Source organism: Bombus vosnesenskii, unplaced genomic scaffold, assembly GCF_011952255.1.
Source record: "Bombus vosnesenskii isolate JDL3184/JDL3185 unplaced genomic scaffold, Bvos_JDL3184-5_v1.1 scf7180000016274, whole genome shotgun sequence".
NCBI lineage: Eukaryota > Metazoa > Arthropoda > Insecta > Hymenoptera > Apidae > Bombus > Bombus vosnesenskii.
The window spans coordinates 1,412,442-1,430,717 of record NW_022884343.1 but is presented as its reverse complement, the minus strand read 5'-3'; the positions used below and the strand labels follow the sequence as shown (position 1 = coordinate 1,430,717).

General features: G+C 34.3%; 1 protein-coding gene across 24 annotated transcripts in view; it reads left to right on the top strand.

Moving 5' to 3' along the window:
- Positions 1–18,276, top strand: part of LOC117242425 (plasma membrane calcium-transporting ATPase 3) — an 83,688-nt gene that overhangs the window by 27,388 nt on the left and 38,024 nt on the right. For 19 of the 24 annotated variants that reach the window (XM_033509070.1, XM_033509068.1, XM_033509069.1 and 16 more), the window contains 7 exons: positions 13,651–13,928; positions 14,017–14,214; positions 14,319–14,545; positions 14,836–14,971; positions 15,064–15,198; positions 16,767–16,802; positions 17,883–18,253. In XM_033509070.1, the coding sequence (XP_033364961.1) occupies positions 13,772–13,928; positions 14,017–14,214; positions 14,319–14,545; positions 14,836–14,971; positions 15,064–15,198; positions 16,767–16,802; positions 17,883–18,253 (1,260 nt within the window). In that variant the 5' untranslated portion in view covers positions 13,651–13,771. Of the gene's footprint in view, positions 1–4,205; positions 4,433–4,537; positions 4,596–11,651; positions 11,958–13,650; positions 13,929–14,016; positions 14,215–14,318; positions 14,546–14,835; positions 14,972–15,063; positions 15,199–16,766; positions 16,803–17,882; positions 18,254–18,276 lie in introns of those variants that run through there. The other 5 variants (XM_033509063.1, XM_033509065.1, XM_033509062.1 and 2 more) reach the window with 5 other exon arrangements.

Genomic DNA, 18,276 nt, shown 5'->3' with positions numbered 1-18,276 from the left:
GCTAGTTTAGTTTAATCTATTTAAGTAAAGCAAATTCTCTTTCCTTTCTTTTCCAATATGTTTAGTTATCGATAAGCATACTAGTTACTGATTTATTTTATTTATCTGGTATTTATTTAATCGCTATAGGAAACTCTTATGTACATACTGCACATATGTGTTACATAATACACTTCGATATTTTATTATCGCCACAATGAAACATGACTGTAATGATTGTACTGGTAAATTTTAAAGATTATATTGGTAAGATTATATCGGAGTCGGTGTACTTTCGTGCCACTGTATACACGAATGCTTACATTCGATTGTGTGCAAAATTAAATTAATTTATTAAAATTATACGTAAAAGGAAGAAAGTAATATTGCATAAATAAAAAAAGAGTCAGAAGTGAAGAATAAAAGAAAGTATATGAGGTTAGTTTTCATGTTTATTCTCTCGATAAATATTCTGTAAAAAGAAATGTTACCCTACTCATTTTTATCCGAATCTGGCGAGCAATTTCGTCTACTAAATTTTTTTCACAGACGGTTCAACTAGTGCATAACCTATTACTTCACAGCTGTGTATGTGTAAAACATCTACATAAATAAACTCAGTGGAGGAATAGTGAAGGCATAATAGCGGTCGTGCGGAGTCTATATATAATGCTCGGTCACGAGCATGCCTTCGTTCACCGTTTCCACGAAGGCGTCGCGTTTAGCGTGACGAATACTGATTAGTAATGTAACATCACAATGTCGCTGTGTTCATGTTGCATGAAGATCTCTTTCCAATTATGACGCTCGTTACGAAGAATCTGTCGTGTTATTGTTGTTCCGTAGTGAATCACGATCTCTGCACACGTGTATATGTATGTACCGGGGCACTGTGTGCTGCTATGTGTTTCTTATTTTCTCCGTGTGGCGCCAGTATCGAATCAAATCACCGAAGGTTCGTAAATTTTGGTATGTCTTGCGTAGGATTGTCTGTATCGTTTTACCGAAGGCAGATCCCGATTTAGTGGGAGGGACCAAGTTGAAATTGCCGTCATTTAACGGTGGATTCCGTGAATTGTCATTTTACTGCTGTCGTATAGCAAGGGGTCTGGTTTTTCAATCCTTTTTTCTCTTGTCAATTGGGGTTAGGTTACTGGTCAGTAACAGACTTATAACTGATCACTAGATTTTCATACAAATCCATTATTTTATACATATTTTATAAATTTTATATTATTTTATACTACATTTATATTATATCGCGGATTTTTTTTTTATTTACGTAATATTCTCCGGGATACGTGGTGGTTTACATGTACATTGCACTTCTATATATACAGGGTGGTTGGTAATTGGTGGTATACGACTTTACTGATTACTTTAGTCAGATTTGGAAACAATTTGGAAGTGTACATAGTTGTACAAGCTACAAAGTATTTATTGCGAATTTCATACAAATTTAATATACCAATCATATTGGTTCAATTTGGAAGAATCTGAAGGAGTAAATAAAAGTTTCGATATACAGGGTGGTCGGTAACTGGTGGTACAAGCGGAAAGGGGGTGATTCTACGCGAAAAAAGAAGTCGAAAATATAGAATAAAAATTTTTCGTTCGAGGCTTTGTTTTCGAGAAAATCGACTTTGAATTTCAGCTCGGTACGCGCGCACTTTATCGCGTCTCGTTATAACGGATCTCACTGTAGATTTTTAAAAAAATTAAAAAAAAAATTTTTTATTCTATATTTTCGACTTCTTTTTTCGCGTAGAATCACCCCCTTTCCGCTTGTACTACTAGTTACTACCAACCACCCTGTATATATAATTTTTCATATTATGCGCACTCTGTGCAATTTTGCATTCTTTAATGTGCCATAAAAATCCGCCGTCTAATTATTATTATTTTATATTTATATCGAACAGTGTTTAACGATCATTCACATAATGAGAGATTTATCGAAGCTTGTGTTTAAAAAATGCTACGATATCTCCCTTATCGAGAACATATCAATTAGATCAATCAGTTCTTACTATTTATTCTGTTGGCGAACGTGATTCGAGACAACAGGAAAGAGAGTAGTATATTCTCTTTATCGCGCGATGCCAAATTTGAAAATGTGTACACGAGATAAAAAAAGAAAGAGATTTTTCACATAGCCGAGCGTTTATTGTAAATGAAGTTCCGCGACGTAGACATTTTTGTGGAAATCTGTACTATAATAAAAAGATTTGTACGACTCCTTTTATCTAGCGTTTTATTACTTTATTTCCATCTACATTGACGTAATTCTGAACACTATCTCGGACGTTGCTCTCCCTTTGTGATACCCAGTTCAAGCGCTACGTTGCTCAAAATAATTGGGTCATCACCTGATCGTGCCATTTTAGCAACAGAAAGCCCAACATTCCGTATAAGATATATCACTATACTGTCATAGTTACATTACCCTATATAACTCACGATAATATATCATGTTGAACGTTCAATTTTTTACATACAATCAGTCCACTGACGTGATATTCAAATCCTACGTTATATCTTCTTAGCTCTATTGTAAAATAACGGAACGCAATTCTAACCTAAAAGCGAAGGTCGTATATTTGATATTCCTTTCGTTTTCTTATATAACTACAGGTTGCTTATATTATCTACTACTAATATACTACTAATAACCGGTAATGATGATAAGAATTGCAAGAAGTCGATTCTTCGTAGAATCTAACCTTGTCGTAAAATAGGAAACCTCGTTAAAAATGAAGTTCGCTTATCTGATATTCTCAGTATACTCGACAAATCTTCAAAACTCGGCTCTTTCGGAAACGTGTTGTCATGTGAAAAGTTTCATTCTACGTTATCGACCTTTTTTTTCGTGTAAGATCGCCTCTTTGTCGACCGTATTACGGTTACTGGAACAACCTGCGTTTACCAAAAAATATGTCGGTCATTTATTCCGTATCGCAATGGGAGTCACGTGACAGAGGTCGGTCCGAGGAGATCAGATCAATAAATTCATTCAAGTCACGCGGTGTGACTAACTTTTTCTCCATATAACGCGCCGACAACAGCACTGCGACGATTTTCCACGAAAGTACGAAATTCGAGCTAAATTCTCTTATGTCAGACGCTCTGTACATGTTTAATCGGTCTCACACCCCTCGTCTCTTTCACCTCGTATGTCTACGTTCATATAAAATGGCAGACAAAGATATTCATACGATTGGAATATGGGAATAAAAAGAAAAATATTTTCTCTGTTATTAAATATACTTAAATGTGTGTAATTATATATTGTACAGAAACAGTTGCAGTAATAAATGTATACGAACAAAGATGAATTCGCAAATACAATAAAATATTCTCAAAGATTTGAAAAATATGGAACTTCGGATTTCGCTAAAAACTTGTTACTTTAATAATGCGAATATTAATTACTAGTAGAGGAAATAGTCTAAATATGATGTAGCATTTCTACTTCAGGATTTATTGCCAAATCCGTTCAAGATTTTTAAGATGGCAGTATATATGTCTAAAACGTGTTTGCTTTATGATATAAAGTTAAAAAAAACTGAACGAAGGTAATGTCTCTTTCAAATTATATATTTAAAATAAAAGTAAAAGTATTCGTGTTTAGAAATTCAACTAGCTCATATTTAAACTCTAGTCTGTATTTGGATCATCTCTTGTACTATATAAATACTTCTATCTCAATAATCAAATAAATTAATTAACAGTTTGTTCCTGTACATTTATTTCTGTAATTATCCGAATGTAATGAAACAGACATATATTCGATTATGTTTAATAATATAAGAAATATTTTTTTATTTTTACATTCCAACTGTATTATTTAATACTTTTGTCTCTCACTGTATAGCCTGTGTGTGTGTGTGTGTGTGTGTGTTCCTGTTGCTTTCGCCTGCCGTCGCCGCGCCGCCCCTCGTCGACTCGATTGACGTCATTATACGACGGCGTGAAGCACATTAGCGTCATGAAACGTTTACACGATACTTTACTTCGACACGTTATCAATCCTGCCGGTTTACATCGGTCTAGGCCCCAATATCTTAAAATCTGTCAGGCTAATTATCGGCGGCTGGCTGCGAGAAGGTCGTCATCACCTCTCTACTTTTAGTTACTGCCACCACTACTTCTCTTTCTCCCCACCACACCACTGTGTGGTGCTAGTGTCGCCATTGAGTGGCGCGCACAACCAACTGGCCGTCTGTAAATTTTTTTCTTTCATAGTCGCGTTTCGCGAATTCGTTCACCCGGCGGAATTATAGACGCGAACCGTGCTTCTCGCGGAAGACAATCCTCTATAGAAGTTGCTCGTTGACCCTCGTGTGTCTCGTCCTACCGGCCTTGGGTTTATAAATATTCGGTCCAGTGTGAACGTGTGCGTATGTCTGTGCAGTTCGTTGTCAGTGTCGAAGATATGCGCTCGGCTTTCTTCGTAAGTACGCTTTCTGATATAATAGCCGGAATTCCAAAAGTTTAATGAAATACTCGTAGAATACTTGTAGAGCTTTTTTATAAATATATATTTCTTGTGTTATAGGGAACATTTTGAATTTTCACTAGCGCAAGAGTGAGACACGTCTGTTACTGTTATATTGGTAACGTTTGAAATAAATCTAAAAATGTACATAAGTGCTACAAGACATATAATGATACAAGCGGAAGTATTTAAACAGTTTAATCCATGGTATTAACGAGTCTCCAATATTCAGCATTCTTAATAGACTGCGAATTTTTATGCATTTATGGGATAGTTATAAATGCAAAAATGCACATAGTACGTATAATATGCGAATATACATAAACGTCCTACACCCGTACAATATTCAGTAGGTAAAACAAATTTCTGCTAAGATTCTGTTCATCTGTTTGTCTTTATAAAAATATGAATTTGCATAAATATGTGCAATTTACTTATTATAGAATATATTTAAACGTTAATTGGAGTCGCTGCGTCAGCAATTATTCCGAGTTATTTAGAATAAAATTATTTTATTTTAGAGAATTTTATATCAATTTATATTTCGTATTTTACGTGACAGAGACATTATTTTATTCTGTAAAATATACGATACAAATTAAAGTTAAATGTATTGTAAATTGTTAGCAATTAAATATGATTCAACGATATCAGTCGAGAGCTAAAATTGTTCGTGCTGTATGCTAATTTCTTACTAAATATATGTTTGCAATAAATGTCTTGTGACTTCTATGTATATGCATCGTCAGATTGATTTCAAATTTGACCACCACAATCGTGACATATATGTGTATGACCAACATATTCAAAATGTTTTATATAACGCGCAATTTATTTATACAACGCGTCTTTAAGATATAGCAATGATGAATTTAAGATTAATGCCCTATATATTAATGAAAATCCGAAAAGATAGGACCAACAGGATTTCGTTAATAATCGATTCGGTGCAACCATCGAAAATCGATTGTACCGATGTCGATAATATTTAATAACCTCGTCGCTGCATTGATTCGGTTAAAATTCTGTAAAATAATAGAAAGTTGAGAGATGGTGGAGAATTCTGCAAAGTTTAATGAAACGTAGACTGATGTCTTTCTCTGGTTTTTTTATATTCTACATGGCTCATCAGTCAGAAAAGCGCGAGTAATGAGATATGAAACAGTGAATGGTTTGTATGGCACTCGACAGCGCGCGCGCTCCATACGGGTAATTGCATACGAATGCACAAATGCATGCAAATCTTTCTGCGCTGTAAATCTCGCCTGTTCCGCGGGTTAATTGTCACTCTTCGCACCGGCTAAGGTCATCCCACTCTATTTCTACGCTACAGAGCTTGAATCTGACCATTAGATTTATTTTTTATCTAGATCTATTTAATGAATACATGGTGACAATTATGGTCGATTCTCATTACTGGACTGCGGATATTTATGCGAATTCATACTTTTATGAATACAATTTTCGAAAAATGGAACTGAAGTAGAAAATTATTTCATGTACTAAACGTTGTGGAAAGTACTTTAGGTGTTTTATACAGTATACAGGGTGGTCCGGATAAAGTGCTACAATCCGTTTCCTTAGAAACTAATGGAGATATCAACTTCGTTTTTACTGTAATTAAATAGCGTACTGTTTTAGTGGCCAATTTATTTTTTGTGACCAATTTATTTTTTGTGACGAATCGTAGACTGAAAAAAGGGGCCACTAGAGATTTTTTGAAATGGAAGGTTGCATTAATTTTTTGGTGATTCAGATAACTCTTATTGGGTTATATCTAAATTACTATGCTAATGAAATTTTAAGGTAGTTCATGGTATAAAAACAGAAAACAATATTTCGGAATAATATACGTAACGTGAGTCGTTAATAAAAGCGAAATTACAGTACTAGAATTTTTCTTCCAGAAGATAATATGGACGATAATGTTATTTAGGTTAGCTCCAGTTTAGGTTATGTTTGCATCGGTAGATACATATCGATTCGATAACGGTATCGATACGTATCGGCGCGTTAGATTTTGACCGATTTGCGTTATCTGTCATTAACGTATTTTTACAATCGAGATTTTGCAATCACGAGTATCAAAATATCATCCTTGTCGCAAGTGATTTAATAGATTTACATTTTTCCATCTAGCGGAACGTTATCTCTGAAATCATGACGTAAATCGAGTAATGAGCTCTTATGGTAAATTACGTGAGAAGATTAGATGAGAAATGAGAATAGAGAGAAAGATTGTATCTCTTTCTCCTCTTTCCTCGTACATTTCTTGTCGTTGACTTAAACTCACATCAAACTATCTATGTCGTTTCGTTTGACCTCAGCGAGTCAGTGTATCTAGTAAATTTGCTCGGATCCTTCGTTTCTTTTTTTAATAAAAAAAAACTAGAAATATTAATTTATTCTATTTTAGCTTTATTTCACTTTCAGTTTCAGTTACGTAGTCTAAATTATTATGTTTCGCTAAATTATTACGTTCCCTAAAGAAGTAAGTAATTTTGCGTATTATGTGCATTTTATACAGTTTCGCAGCTTTAAATTTCCCATAAGTGCATAGAAATCTGCAGTACGAATGGTTATTGGGATTCCAGAGCTAATATCGAGTTTCCTATCTGTGTATAGTATTAGTGTGCTGTGAATCTATGGACTTGGTTAGATGATAAGTGTATGTAATACAGTTAATATATATATATATACTGCAGGATATAGGACGTTATAAGTGTATGTGTTACAGTGCATGTAACACACTTATCCTCTATCCAAGTCCATAGGTACAAAACGACAGAAATAGTACACACAGATAGGAAACTCAATACATATTAGCAAAAATATAATTGGCAACCGACACGTGCGGTCATGGCTAATCCCTGAAAGATGGAGGTATGGTGAATTCTTTAAGGGAATCCAGAAATAAGACAGAGCGTGTGTGTATGTCGTTCAGGGTGGGCAACAGTACAGTTCAAACACGTGAAAACACTAAATATACACTGATCGTCCGTGCGGTAAGTCCGCGTCGAAATAGAGCAATTTTATCCGATTCAGTGAAAACTGATCCCGTGAGGCATTATAATTAGAGGGCGAGGAGTTATTGTTGGATTTCCCGGGATTATTGATGGATCGATTGCCGTTAACGTTTCATTGATCGTATTAATATTGTTCGTATGAAAAAAGATTCACATTCTCGAAAAAGTGCATCGCATAATACCAGAATCTCTCTCTTTTTCTCAATTATCCTCTGTGTCTATGTGTATGTGCACGCGCACGAGCACGGATGGCGCGTGTGTGTCATTCGCTGCTGAAAGACGGTGGAGTTTTTCATTCGAAGGTTGGTAACCCCGCGTGAACGCGCCCCTGATACGGATAGAGCGTGAAATTAATTGTAAAACAACGCCTAAAAATAAGGGCAGTTTACCATCTTTACGCTTACTATGGCAGTAGTTAGTCTTCGCATCAAATCAGTTTCTAATTAAGGAAGCCCACCCCCGGTCACAACTCTGCACCCGTTGAACCTGTATAACTTACATGAGAGAAAAAGAGCGAGATTACACGATTTCTCTATAGACTTTGCGTCATTAGCACACGGCTACGAGTAAAGAGAGATTTTATCGCCTAGAAAATTGCCAGGCATAATTGCAACTGCAAACGCTATAAATCGAGAAATCGGAAATTTTATACGTTAGGTTTATCGTTGGTTCGTATAATATTATTAAAATGCCATAAACAACGATCAATGTAAGCTAAAATCGTTGAGAAATAAAATTACGATAATCTTTTAGTCTGTCAAATGATTCATGCGGTATATTTTAAGGTTATATACGTACGGTGATTCATGTGAATAAAAACCTGTACATCGATATAGCCTACCTGTACGTAGGATAAAATCGGTTGAAAAATAAAATGGTAATAATTTTTGAGGTTAAGTTCGTTGATGATTCATGCGATATTTTTTAGGTGTCATACACGTAGGACGATTAATATGAATTGAGATCTGTACATCAATATAACTATTAACGTAGAATAAAATTGTTGAAAAATAAAATGGCGATCATTTTTTAGGTTAAGTTGCGTGGATGATTGGTGTGAAATGATCACAAGACGTCGTGTACGACGATTAGCATGGATGAAAATTTATTGAAAAATAAAATTACGATAAACCCATCTCTCGAACAATAAAAAGAATTTTCGAAAGTTCGATAACAAGAATTTCTCCACGTTTTCTATCTCTCTCGACTGGAGTGCTCGAACGAGTGTAAACAATGGAAGGGAATCCGCGTGAAAGTACGAAAATAGTTGGAATTGGATGGTAAAAAGAATTCCGTTTCCTCTCTCTTTAGTAACTCCCTCTTCTCCTCTTGCTTTGCCGCTCTGTTTGCCCCGTATCGACTCTCGGCTCTTCAGCTCAATCAACAATATCGACACGTACTCTCGAAATATAGAGCACAGAGAAAATATCTCTTTCCTCCACGCGGCCAAGGAAATGGCCTCTGACCGCTTCAAACAATTTCTTTTAGTTAAACGACACTCTTTAAATACGAGTGGTTATTGGGGTAGAAAAAAGAGCGTCGATTACTAAAACACGATAAACCGTGTTGACTTTATTGCGAATAAAAAAATCGAGGCAATTGTTGCTTCCCGTTCGTCGAGTATCGGTATTACGTTATTCGATGATGGCATCTCATTATTTTTATGAAATTTGTTACATACGACTTTTGGGAAAAAGAATAGAGTAAAACGAAATTAACGAGAAATTTATAAATCTATCCTCTTGTTAGTCTAGGATTTTTAATTATCTAGCTTAACGTTCTTAAGGCACAGCATAAACATGAAAAACATTGAAATATATTAATAAATAAGATGACGTTATTTTCGCTTTTAAAATTAAAAGTAGAAAAACTAGAATTGGCCGAAAGACAAAGTTATCTGAGAAAGGGACCGACGAATTTATTTATAGAAATAGATATAGATCCAGTAATAGCATTTTGATTCTTACTATTGGTATAGAAATCCATATATATTATACTTAGCTCTTTTGTAATCCAGCTATTTCATTCACATGTATCTGAAAGACTTAAAAAGTCAAGAGAAAATTATGAGAACAAAGTCATTTGTAGACTGAAAAAGTGTACACAATGCATATAATATGCAAGAATATATAAAATAGTTAAAGTCCAAGAGTATATACTGTTACACTTAGTTGATGAAACAAATTTCTATTTAGATTCCATTTCCTTAATTATACTCGTAAAAGTATGAAGTACTTAAAAATCTATGGTGTATATTATATCTTTGAAGATTCACAGTCGTTTCTCAAGATGTTTCATATTTCATATGAACAAACCAATCTAGTGATTTATAAACTAAATCATCCGAAATTTGTATGAAGAAAATATCGTTAGCAGTACAAAATGTACTCCTTATGATCTTCAGTAGATAAAACAGTTGTCTATCTAGGTTCCATTTTTTAAATTATATTCATAATAATGCGAATTTGCATGAACATTCGCTGTTTAGTGATTTATCGCACAAGCAGTTTCTATAAGATACCCTTGAGGAATGCGATCATTTCGCTTAGATCATCGCGAATTTTCGTTCTCTCACGATGATGTCTGTCATACAGCAGTTGTTAATAGGTATTTAAGGCTGCGGTAACTAGTTGTTTAACGGGAGTTCGTTTGTAATAGGATGAAAATAAAGTTGTGAGTAAAAATTACGTAAACGTGATGAATGAATCAGGTTGAACTTTCCAAGTAAAAATGTACGGCCAGGAGCGTTCAGTTGATTGCGAGACTCGTTATGTGATGTATCGGCTCTGTTGTGTTGAATTCCGCCTCGTGTGTTCAACGATATCGTAAATTACATATTGCAAAACGCTCGCGACTGTTCGCATCTACGACACAGATTACAACCTACATATCTCGACTTACACGAATTAATTAAGTTATTTACCAAAGCAATTCTCTATGGATCGCTTCATTTGTTAAGAAGTTTCGGTATTACATAGCAAACGTCTCGTTGGAACTAAGAGTAACTGATCCGTGAAAGAGTTAACGCGTTTTCTACCGCACTGTGGTCATCGGTCACCTACGTCACTAAATTTTTTAGAATAATTAAAATGAGATAAAGATAAGGTTCATGGATTAAATAATTATCAATAATGTGAATGACTTGGATAACATTACTAGAAAAAGGAGCGCAAATATAATGTAATATTTTGCAAAAATAAAATGTTACGGTGCATTTCAATTTATTGTAGTTGTCATGGAGAATTATAGAATATTACTTGTTATAATATTTAAGTTACACTATTCTATTTTAAAATATTCTATTTTCTAACTAGATTCTGTTTTTTTAAATTACATAAAATTTTAAATTCATAAAAATATAAATCTGCATATATATCCACGGCTCAGTTATAATATTGGTTCATCTTTACCTTACAGTGTCAGATCTAGTAGAAAATAGTGGAATTTCTCTATGGCTCGTACATTTATTGGACAATTTCAATATTAAACAATTGAACGGAAGCAAACCTCCTAAATCAAAATTTTGTAAACTTCGAACAGAAAGAGGTACAAATTTTATGAAATAAATCTAAAAACATTCTAGGTTATAATTTAGAATGATGAATCTGTACAATGGCTCCAAAAACTATACGCATATTTACCACAGAAAATTTCTTTTACATTGTACGAAACTTTTCGAGATTTCGTTAGCACTGTAATGAGATAATATATTGAATATATATATATATACACACATTTTCGAATTGATTTCAAATTTATATAATATTCAAATACACACACACACACACACACATATATTGCAAACATATACTCAGTGAAAAATTAGTATACAGCATGGATAGTAGTCTTAAATATACAATTAATGCTAAAAATGGCCTCACTAAATATTGTGGCTTATTGATATAGTAAATACTTTGGTTGTTCAAATATTTTGATAATCTTCGAGAAGTGTATACTTTCAATAAATATCTTGTAACTACTATATACATTTTCACATGTGTTTCAAATTTGACCAAAATAATCATGATAGTCGTATCTCGTTACCAATGAAATGAAAGTTTCTGGATGTATTCTTTCATGAGACACATAACACTAGAAACATTACAATTTATAATAACGTTAGTTTCTTTTACGACATCATGGTTTAGAGCATCGAGCCGCAAGTGGAACCAGTGGAAAATAGTGAAACTTTGCGCAGTACGCGTGCGAGCAGCTAGAGGGCAACACGAATCGATTACTACTTTGCTAATGGCTTATTTCACTTAACACGCCTTTCCGTGGCGAGCAAGTTCGCTGCCTAGAGCGGTGTTCGTGTCGCGAATCAGGGTTTCTGCACGTTCTGTGATTGACAGGGAAGAATGAAGCTTCGTGGCCGTAACCAGTGAAGGGGAGGTCAGTTTGCATGCCAATTCGCGATCTGTTGTCGCCGTCAACACGTAAACTGTCACCAGAAGGTAAACGGGCTATTCTATCCCTCTGTGTTTCTCCCTATGTCTCTGTCGTCGCTCTGTCTCTTTTCCGCGATCGGTGTTATTTTTAGACAGGCTATATCGTCGATGTTCGTTCAATTGCAAGCTCCCGTTACATCGTTTCTTCGTTGTGACATCATTTCGGAAGAGAGTGTCTGCCACTTTTACTGCCGTCTCTCAGTAATGACTCATTTGTCAAGGTACATAACCTCAAAACTATGTCGGCGTTCGATGACAGTCTAGGCCAGGCCACTCGTGGCAGCCTTTTACTTTACGTCCATAGCGCTCTACGGTTATTTTATCGCATCTAACAACTCCTTTTTTGTGATTTTCCAGGGATCGAATGAAATTATTAACTGTTATAAATAAAAGTTATTTACTGAACTTTTAACTTTACAGTTATTTCTTTTCTGTTTTATGTAAAACCCAGTTAGTATTGTCTAATTGTAGATAAGATTAAATTTTATTTTATTTAATTTTATTTTAGTTAATTCAACATATATTCTGCATTTTAAACGATGTAGGCTATCATTGGCATTGTGGAAGATTTAGAATATAAATTGTAATTAAATATTTTAAAGTTACGAAACTTAACTCTAATCTAAACTGAGTGGTTGTCTACTGCATAACTCAGGAATAGCAATTGAGGTTTAGGTTACGTGTGCGCTCAAAGTTCAGAGATTAGTTTTAGGAGCAATGTATTTTCTAAATTACTTTCGTTAGTGTAAGTCTTGAAGGCTACTAGTTGAATTATCAATGGCATGCCACAGAATAATCTGTTTTCCATAACTTGAATGTTTTCTAAGGAGAATAGGTGTCCTAGCTTAATTACAACTCTTTTTATGCTTCCAAGAAAATAGAAGTTTCTTATTTATGTAAAAATGTATGGAATAAAAGTTTCAATAAGTTCACTTTATAACTGTTTTCTTGAAGTGGGAAGGATATTGATTAAAAAATTATATCCCGTTATTTCATAACTAATTGTAAATTTTAGGTTTTATTCAATTCTTGCGATTTTCAATGTTTGTACTTATCAGTCGATAATGTTAAAGTTCAATGACTTGTATTTCCTGTTGTTTGGATTTCCTCTCATCACTTGTATTGATTCTACCAAATAGGAGTATTATGATTTCTATTGTGATATATATAGAATATATTTTAGAATATTAATATTTGATAAAAATGAATCTTTGATTTCCTATGATTATATGTACTTGATAATTTAGAGAAATTGCATAACTTTAATTCTTAGAAATAATAATGTCCATTGCCTATGGAAAAATTAAGGTGCCATTTGAACTGCATACATATATATAACCTTGAAATCTTTCACTATTGGTGATATAAAATAGAATTGCATTTTCATAAAGCTCTTTCTGTGTCAGACTTTTCAATATTGATAGTGTAGTATCATGAGATAAGGATATTTATCTCATTTTTTTTTTACCATTTCATCAAGACCAGAAGTACCAATATAATTATGACATAATGACACATCTGTTTAAATAACTATGACTCGCATTGCCATTATCATATGCTAATAGCTTATTTTTTAATTAGCATTCATAACACAGCAATAAAAACCATGCATATCTTAGTTTGAGAATGGCAGTCCTTGATATAAGAAAGATTTGTTGAATGGAATGGAGTTTTAGGATGATTTTCTTATCTGTTGCAGCTGTTGGCCCTCCAATTTTCTGGAGGCCAGTGGTGTCAGTGACACCAGAGAATAATACGAGCTGCTAGCGTGAAGGAGTACAGTAGAGTTGGCTTAGGCCAACGTCGGTGTACAAAGCAAAATGGCAACAATAGATGGCCGACCAACCCAATATGGTATCACTCTTAAGCAACTTCGTGAGCTCATGGAGCTCCGGGGACGTGAAGGTGTCAATAAAATCAGTAGTTATGGTGGTGTGCAGGAGATTTGTAAAAAATTATACACTTCACCCAGTGAAGGTAAGATTCTACTCTTGTGTAGTTCTATGATTCAAAATATGCATGTACAAATGAAATATTCACAGAAGAAACTACTTTCACTGTGCAGGTCTCAGTGGATCAGCAGCCGATATCCAACATAGACGAGATACATTTGGTTCCAATCAAATACCTCCAAAACCACCAAAAACGTTTCTACAACTAGTGTGGGAAGCTCTTCAAGATGTTACATTAATCATCTTGGAAGTAGCTGCATTGGTTTCATTAGGTCTTAGCTTTTATCAGCCAGCAGATGATGAGGAGAGACGTAAGTATGAACTTTAATATTATTTCTTAGCTATTGGGTAAAGAATAAGAATAAACGTATTCTGTAAGATATAAAAAAATGCATTTTTTTATGAACTTTTACAGCTTTGATAGATGAAGATGAATCAAAGTACGGTTGGATAGAAGGAGCTGCTATATTTGTTTCTGTGATCTTGGTGGTAATAGTAACAGCTTCCAATGATTACTCTAAGGAAAAACAGTTTAGGGGTCTCCAAAGTCGGATAGAAGGGGAGCATAGATTCTCTGTCATTCGGCAAGGAGAGGTCAAACAGATCTCTGTGACTGACATTGTTGTTGGTGATATATGTCAGGTATGTGCAGCAGACTCTAGACTAGATTCTACTAGCAGAAAGTGTATTTCAAATGCAGTCAAGTACGACTTACGATTCTCTGGTTAACACGAAAGCCCATATTTGAATCAATAACATGATTTAATCTAGAAATATTTGTACTTAAATTTGGCAACTTCTTGAACATATCGTTTTGTCTGAGAATTTGTCAATAAATCACATGCATCGATAATGAGTTTCGGGATACGAACATTACTTCGTCGAAAAAACATAAATGAGGTCTTCCCTAAATTGGGTAATCTACAATTCAGATAAAATATGGAGACCTGCTGCCAGCAGATGGTATCCTTATACAAAGCAACGATCTCAAAGTGGATGAGTCCAGTTTAACCGGAGAGTCAGACCATGTTAAAAAAGGAGAATCGTTCGATCCCATGGTACTCTCAGGTGAGGGTTCTGTTTCACAGATCGAACACCGATAATTAAATTTGTTTTCTGTGTTGGGATGGTAATCACAGTGACTTCTGACCCTTCTAAAGGTACACATGTGATGGAGGGTTCTGGGAAAATGTTAGTTACCGCTGTGGGCGTTAACTCGCAGGCTGGTATTATCTTTACTTTGTTGGGTGCTGCTGTTGATCAACAAGAACAAGAAATCAAGAAGATGAAGAAAGGTATGTAAACTCGATTTCAGTGGGGAATGGAACGATCGATGCAAGGTGTCCTGAATTAGTTCTTAAACATTTTGGGATAAGATAAAGTAGTGTAGTGTTCGGAAATTATCATTTTGAGAACAAAATATTTAAGGAAGATCATCGGAATTTAAAATGATTATCTTGGCATCTTGAAGGAAGCAAATATTACGGATAATTTTGTTTTCAAAATGGTAGGACTTGCCAAGTTCTCCCACTATAGTACTTTAAAAAATTAATTGGAACTCGCTACTCTCCCCCCTGTGAAAAATGCTAGAAATTTTTATACGAATAAATTACAAACAAGTTTAACTACTAATTGTTTTAAGAGAGAGCAGTAGCGGGTATTACGAAACGCATGACACAAAATACGTGAAAGAAAAGTAGAAAACCAACAATTGACGCATGGTGTTTATTTTGGATTGACGCGAGAATATTTTATCGTGAACTTAGTTTTTCCAGTTATTTGTGACACTTTCATTTTCCTTAGCATGTGTTTGCGGTACTTTTGAAATGACTCCTTGATCGGTATACTAATTTCTTTCCTTTGAAGAAAACATTTAGCTCATAGCTCACTTTATCGTCATTGCATTGAGAGTAATATTGCATTAAAGAAAGAAAAATTTTTTGAAAAATGAAGTAGAAAGTAAATGGTTAGAATAGTACAAAATCTTGCAAATTCGTAGAAATTAAACTTTAAGTAAGCAGTTAAATATTTATTAGTATCGCACGTTAATTGCAGCTATTATTATTATTATTATTATTATTATTACTATTATTATTATTATTACTACTATTATTATTATTATTATTACTATTATTATTAGTTACTCACATCATGTGCCTTTTTTGAAATATTTATATTAGCCTGCATCTGGTTGTTAATGTTCGTATCTCTGTCTTATGTGTTTATGTATAAAAACCCTCCGTTGAATGAGTTAGAAGTATTTTTAGTGTTACTGTTACGTATAGATCAATTCTTACTAACTTTTTATAGAAGGTGGGGTAAGCAACTCTCTAATTTTCGATTTTTGAACAGGGATTCAGCTTATATCTTTATACCACCTTCTATTTCAAAAATATCAAACGTTAATAGTAAGAATCGACCTTAAGACTATTTACAAAGGATTAAATAGACATAAATCCAGTTTGCTTTCTTGTGATTTACGCTGTTGTGTGTTGTGTATGTTGCACAACCTGGAAGGCCCTTTAAGTGTTGTATAACATGTTTCTTTACACTGTCCCTTGAATACTCTGTTCAGATGAGGTAATTAACAGAATAAGAAAAGAAAAAAAAGACACTACAAATACATACAACAATAACAAAAAACGAAGCTAGCATTGATGAGAGAAAGAAAAACCTTCTGGGCTGTTCATTTAGGATTACTAATTAGTATTATGCTAGAATACAAGAACCGAAAAGACGATAAAAATCGGGAGATTAAGAATGAAAGAGAATTTTCAAAAATATGGCATAACTTACGACTGGCATATTACATTTTTAGATAGACTGCTAATCGATTTTGTTTTGCATGCGTTTTTTTATCTAGAGGCTAAGAAGCAGCGGAAGAAGAAGTCATTAACAGGTGAATAAAGTACTATCATAAATCATTACTGTTCATCACTTTGATGTTCGACATATACATTAAATGAGCACGCGCGCGTATTTATTTATTTATCTTAAAAAATAATTTTGATCTTTTAATTTTTTCTAGATTTCTGTATATTTTTATTTAAAGTACGCACGCGTCACGAAAAATCTTTTAAGTTCTACTTACAGATAAATAGGATAACACTTTTAAGTTTGAACTTTTGTCCTTTATGTCACCACTCTGTATGTTTCGTTCACTGCACTCTCTATATTATACATTTATGTATATGGCCTCTGTAACGTGAAGACAGAAATTTGTTGTCAAATCAATCTACTTTTTTCTTTCACTTCTATTGTTCCTATCTTGTCTTCTTGATCCATTTGTTCTCGTACAAATTAAGTGGGGAAGATTTATAAAGACAGCGTGAAAGAGTAAAGTTATGTCTCATCCGTGCTTCTCTGTACCTTTTGTTATATTTGATTCTGTGAATGCTTCCAATAGCAGTGGTTCTATGCATATTTGAAGAAGAATCTTAGCCGCTATTAAAGTTTTGTATAGCTTCTGATTATTTCTGCATTTATTTCAATAGCGCCCTGTCTCTCTTTTTCTCTCTTTTGTACACTTTATAATAATTTTACTCACCTCTATTTCATAACATGTAACTGTTATGCTTTTCGATTAATTCTTGATTATATTCTCTCCATTTTGCCGGCTTATTGGTACCGTTTACATTTCTTTTTCTTTTTCTTTGATAGATACTGATTACTAACATTAGTCACCAGTATCATAATATTAGTTAGAGTATGTAAAGCAATGTAGTTGTAAATGCAGTACGAGGAAACTCGATTCCACTGGTCATCTAATTCCTATGTAATTTTGGACAATATTGCTATATAAAAATCCAAAATCAAACAATGTATCTGCACCTTCTTAAATATTACTACTTTCAAATTGTGTTGTTTTAAAGTTAGAATTAATTAAAAGACGATAAATCAAGAAGGAAGAAATGGGAATCGAGCTTCAGACGGTGTGGTTATAGATGAACTCAAATGAATCTGTATGTTGCTAATGAAGGAGATGAAGCTGGAGAAATAACTGGAAACAGCCATGTGAGTGGAGGCAAGCACGAGGCTGGGGAGAACCATCACGCAGCCAGCCATGCGGGCGGAGCAGAAGGGAAGAAAGAGAAGAGTGTTTTACAAGCCAAGCTAACTAAACTCGCCATACAAATCGGTTATGCCGGCTCGACCATAGCAGTGCTTACTGTTATCATTCTAGTCATTCAGTTCTGTGTTACCACGTTTGTGATAGAAGGGAAACCTTGGAAAAATATGTACGCTGGTGATCTGGTGCGGCATTTGATCATTGGTGTAACGGTACTCGTAGTCGCCGTTCCCGAAGGTCTTCCTCTAGCTGTCACCCTCTCCCTCGCTTATTCCGTTAAGGTAACTATTCATCAATTTCATTC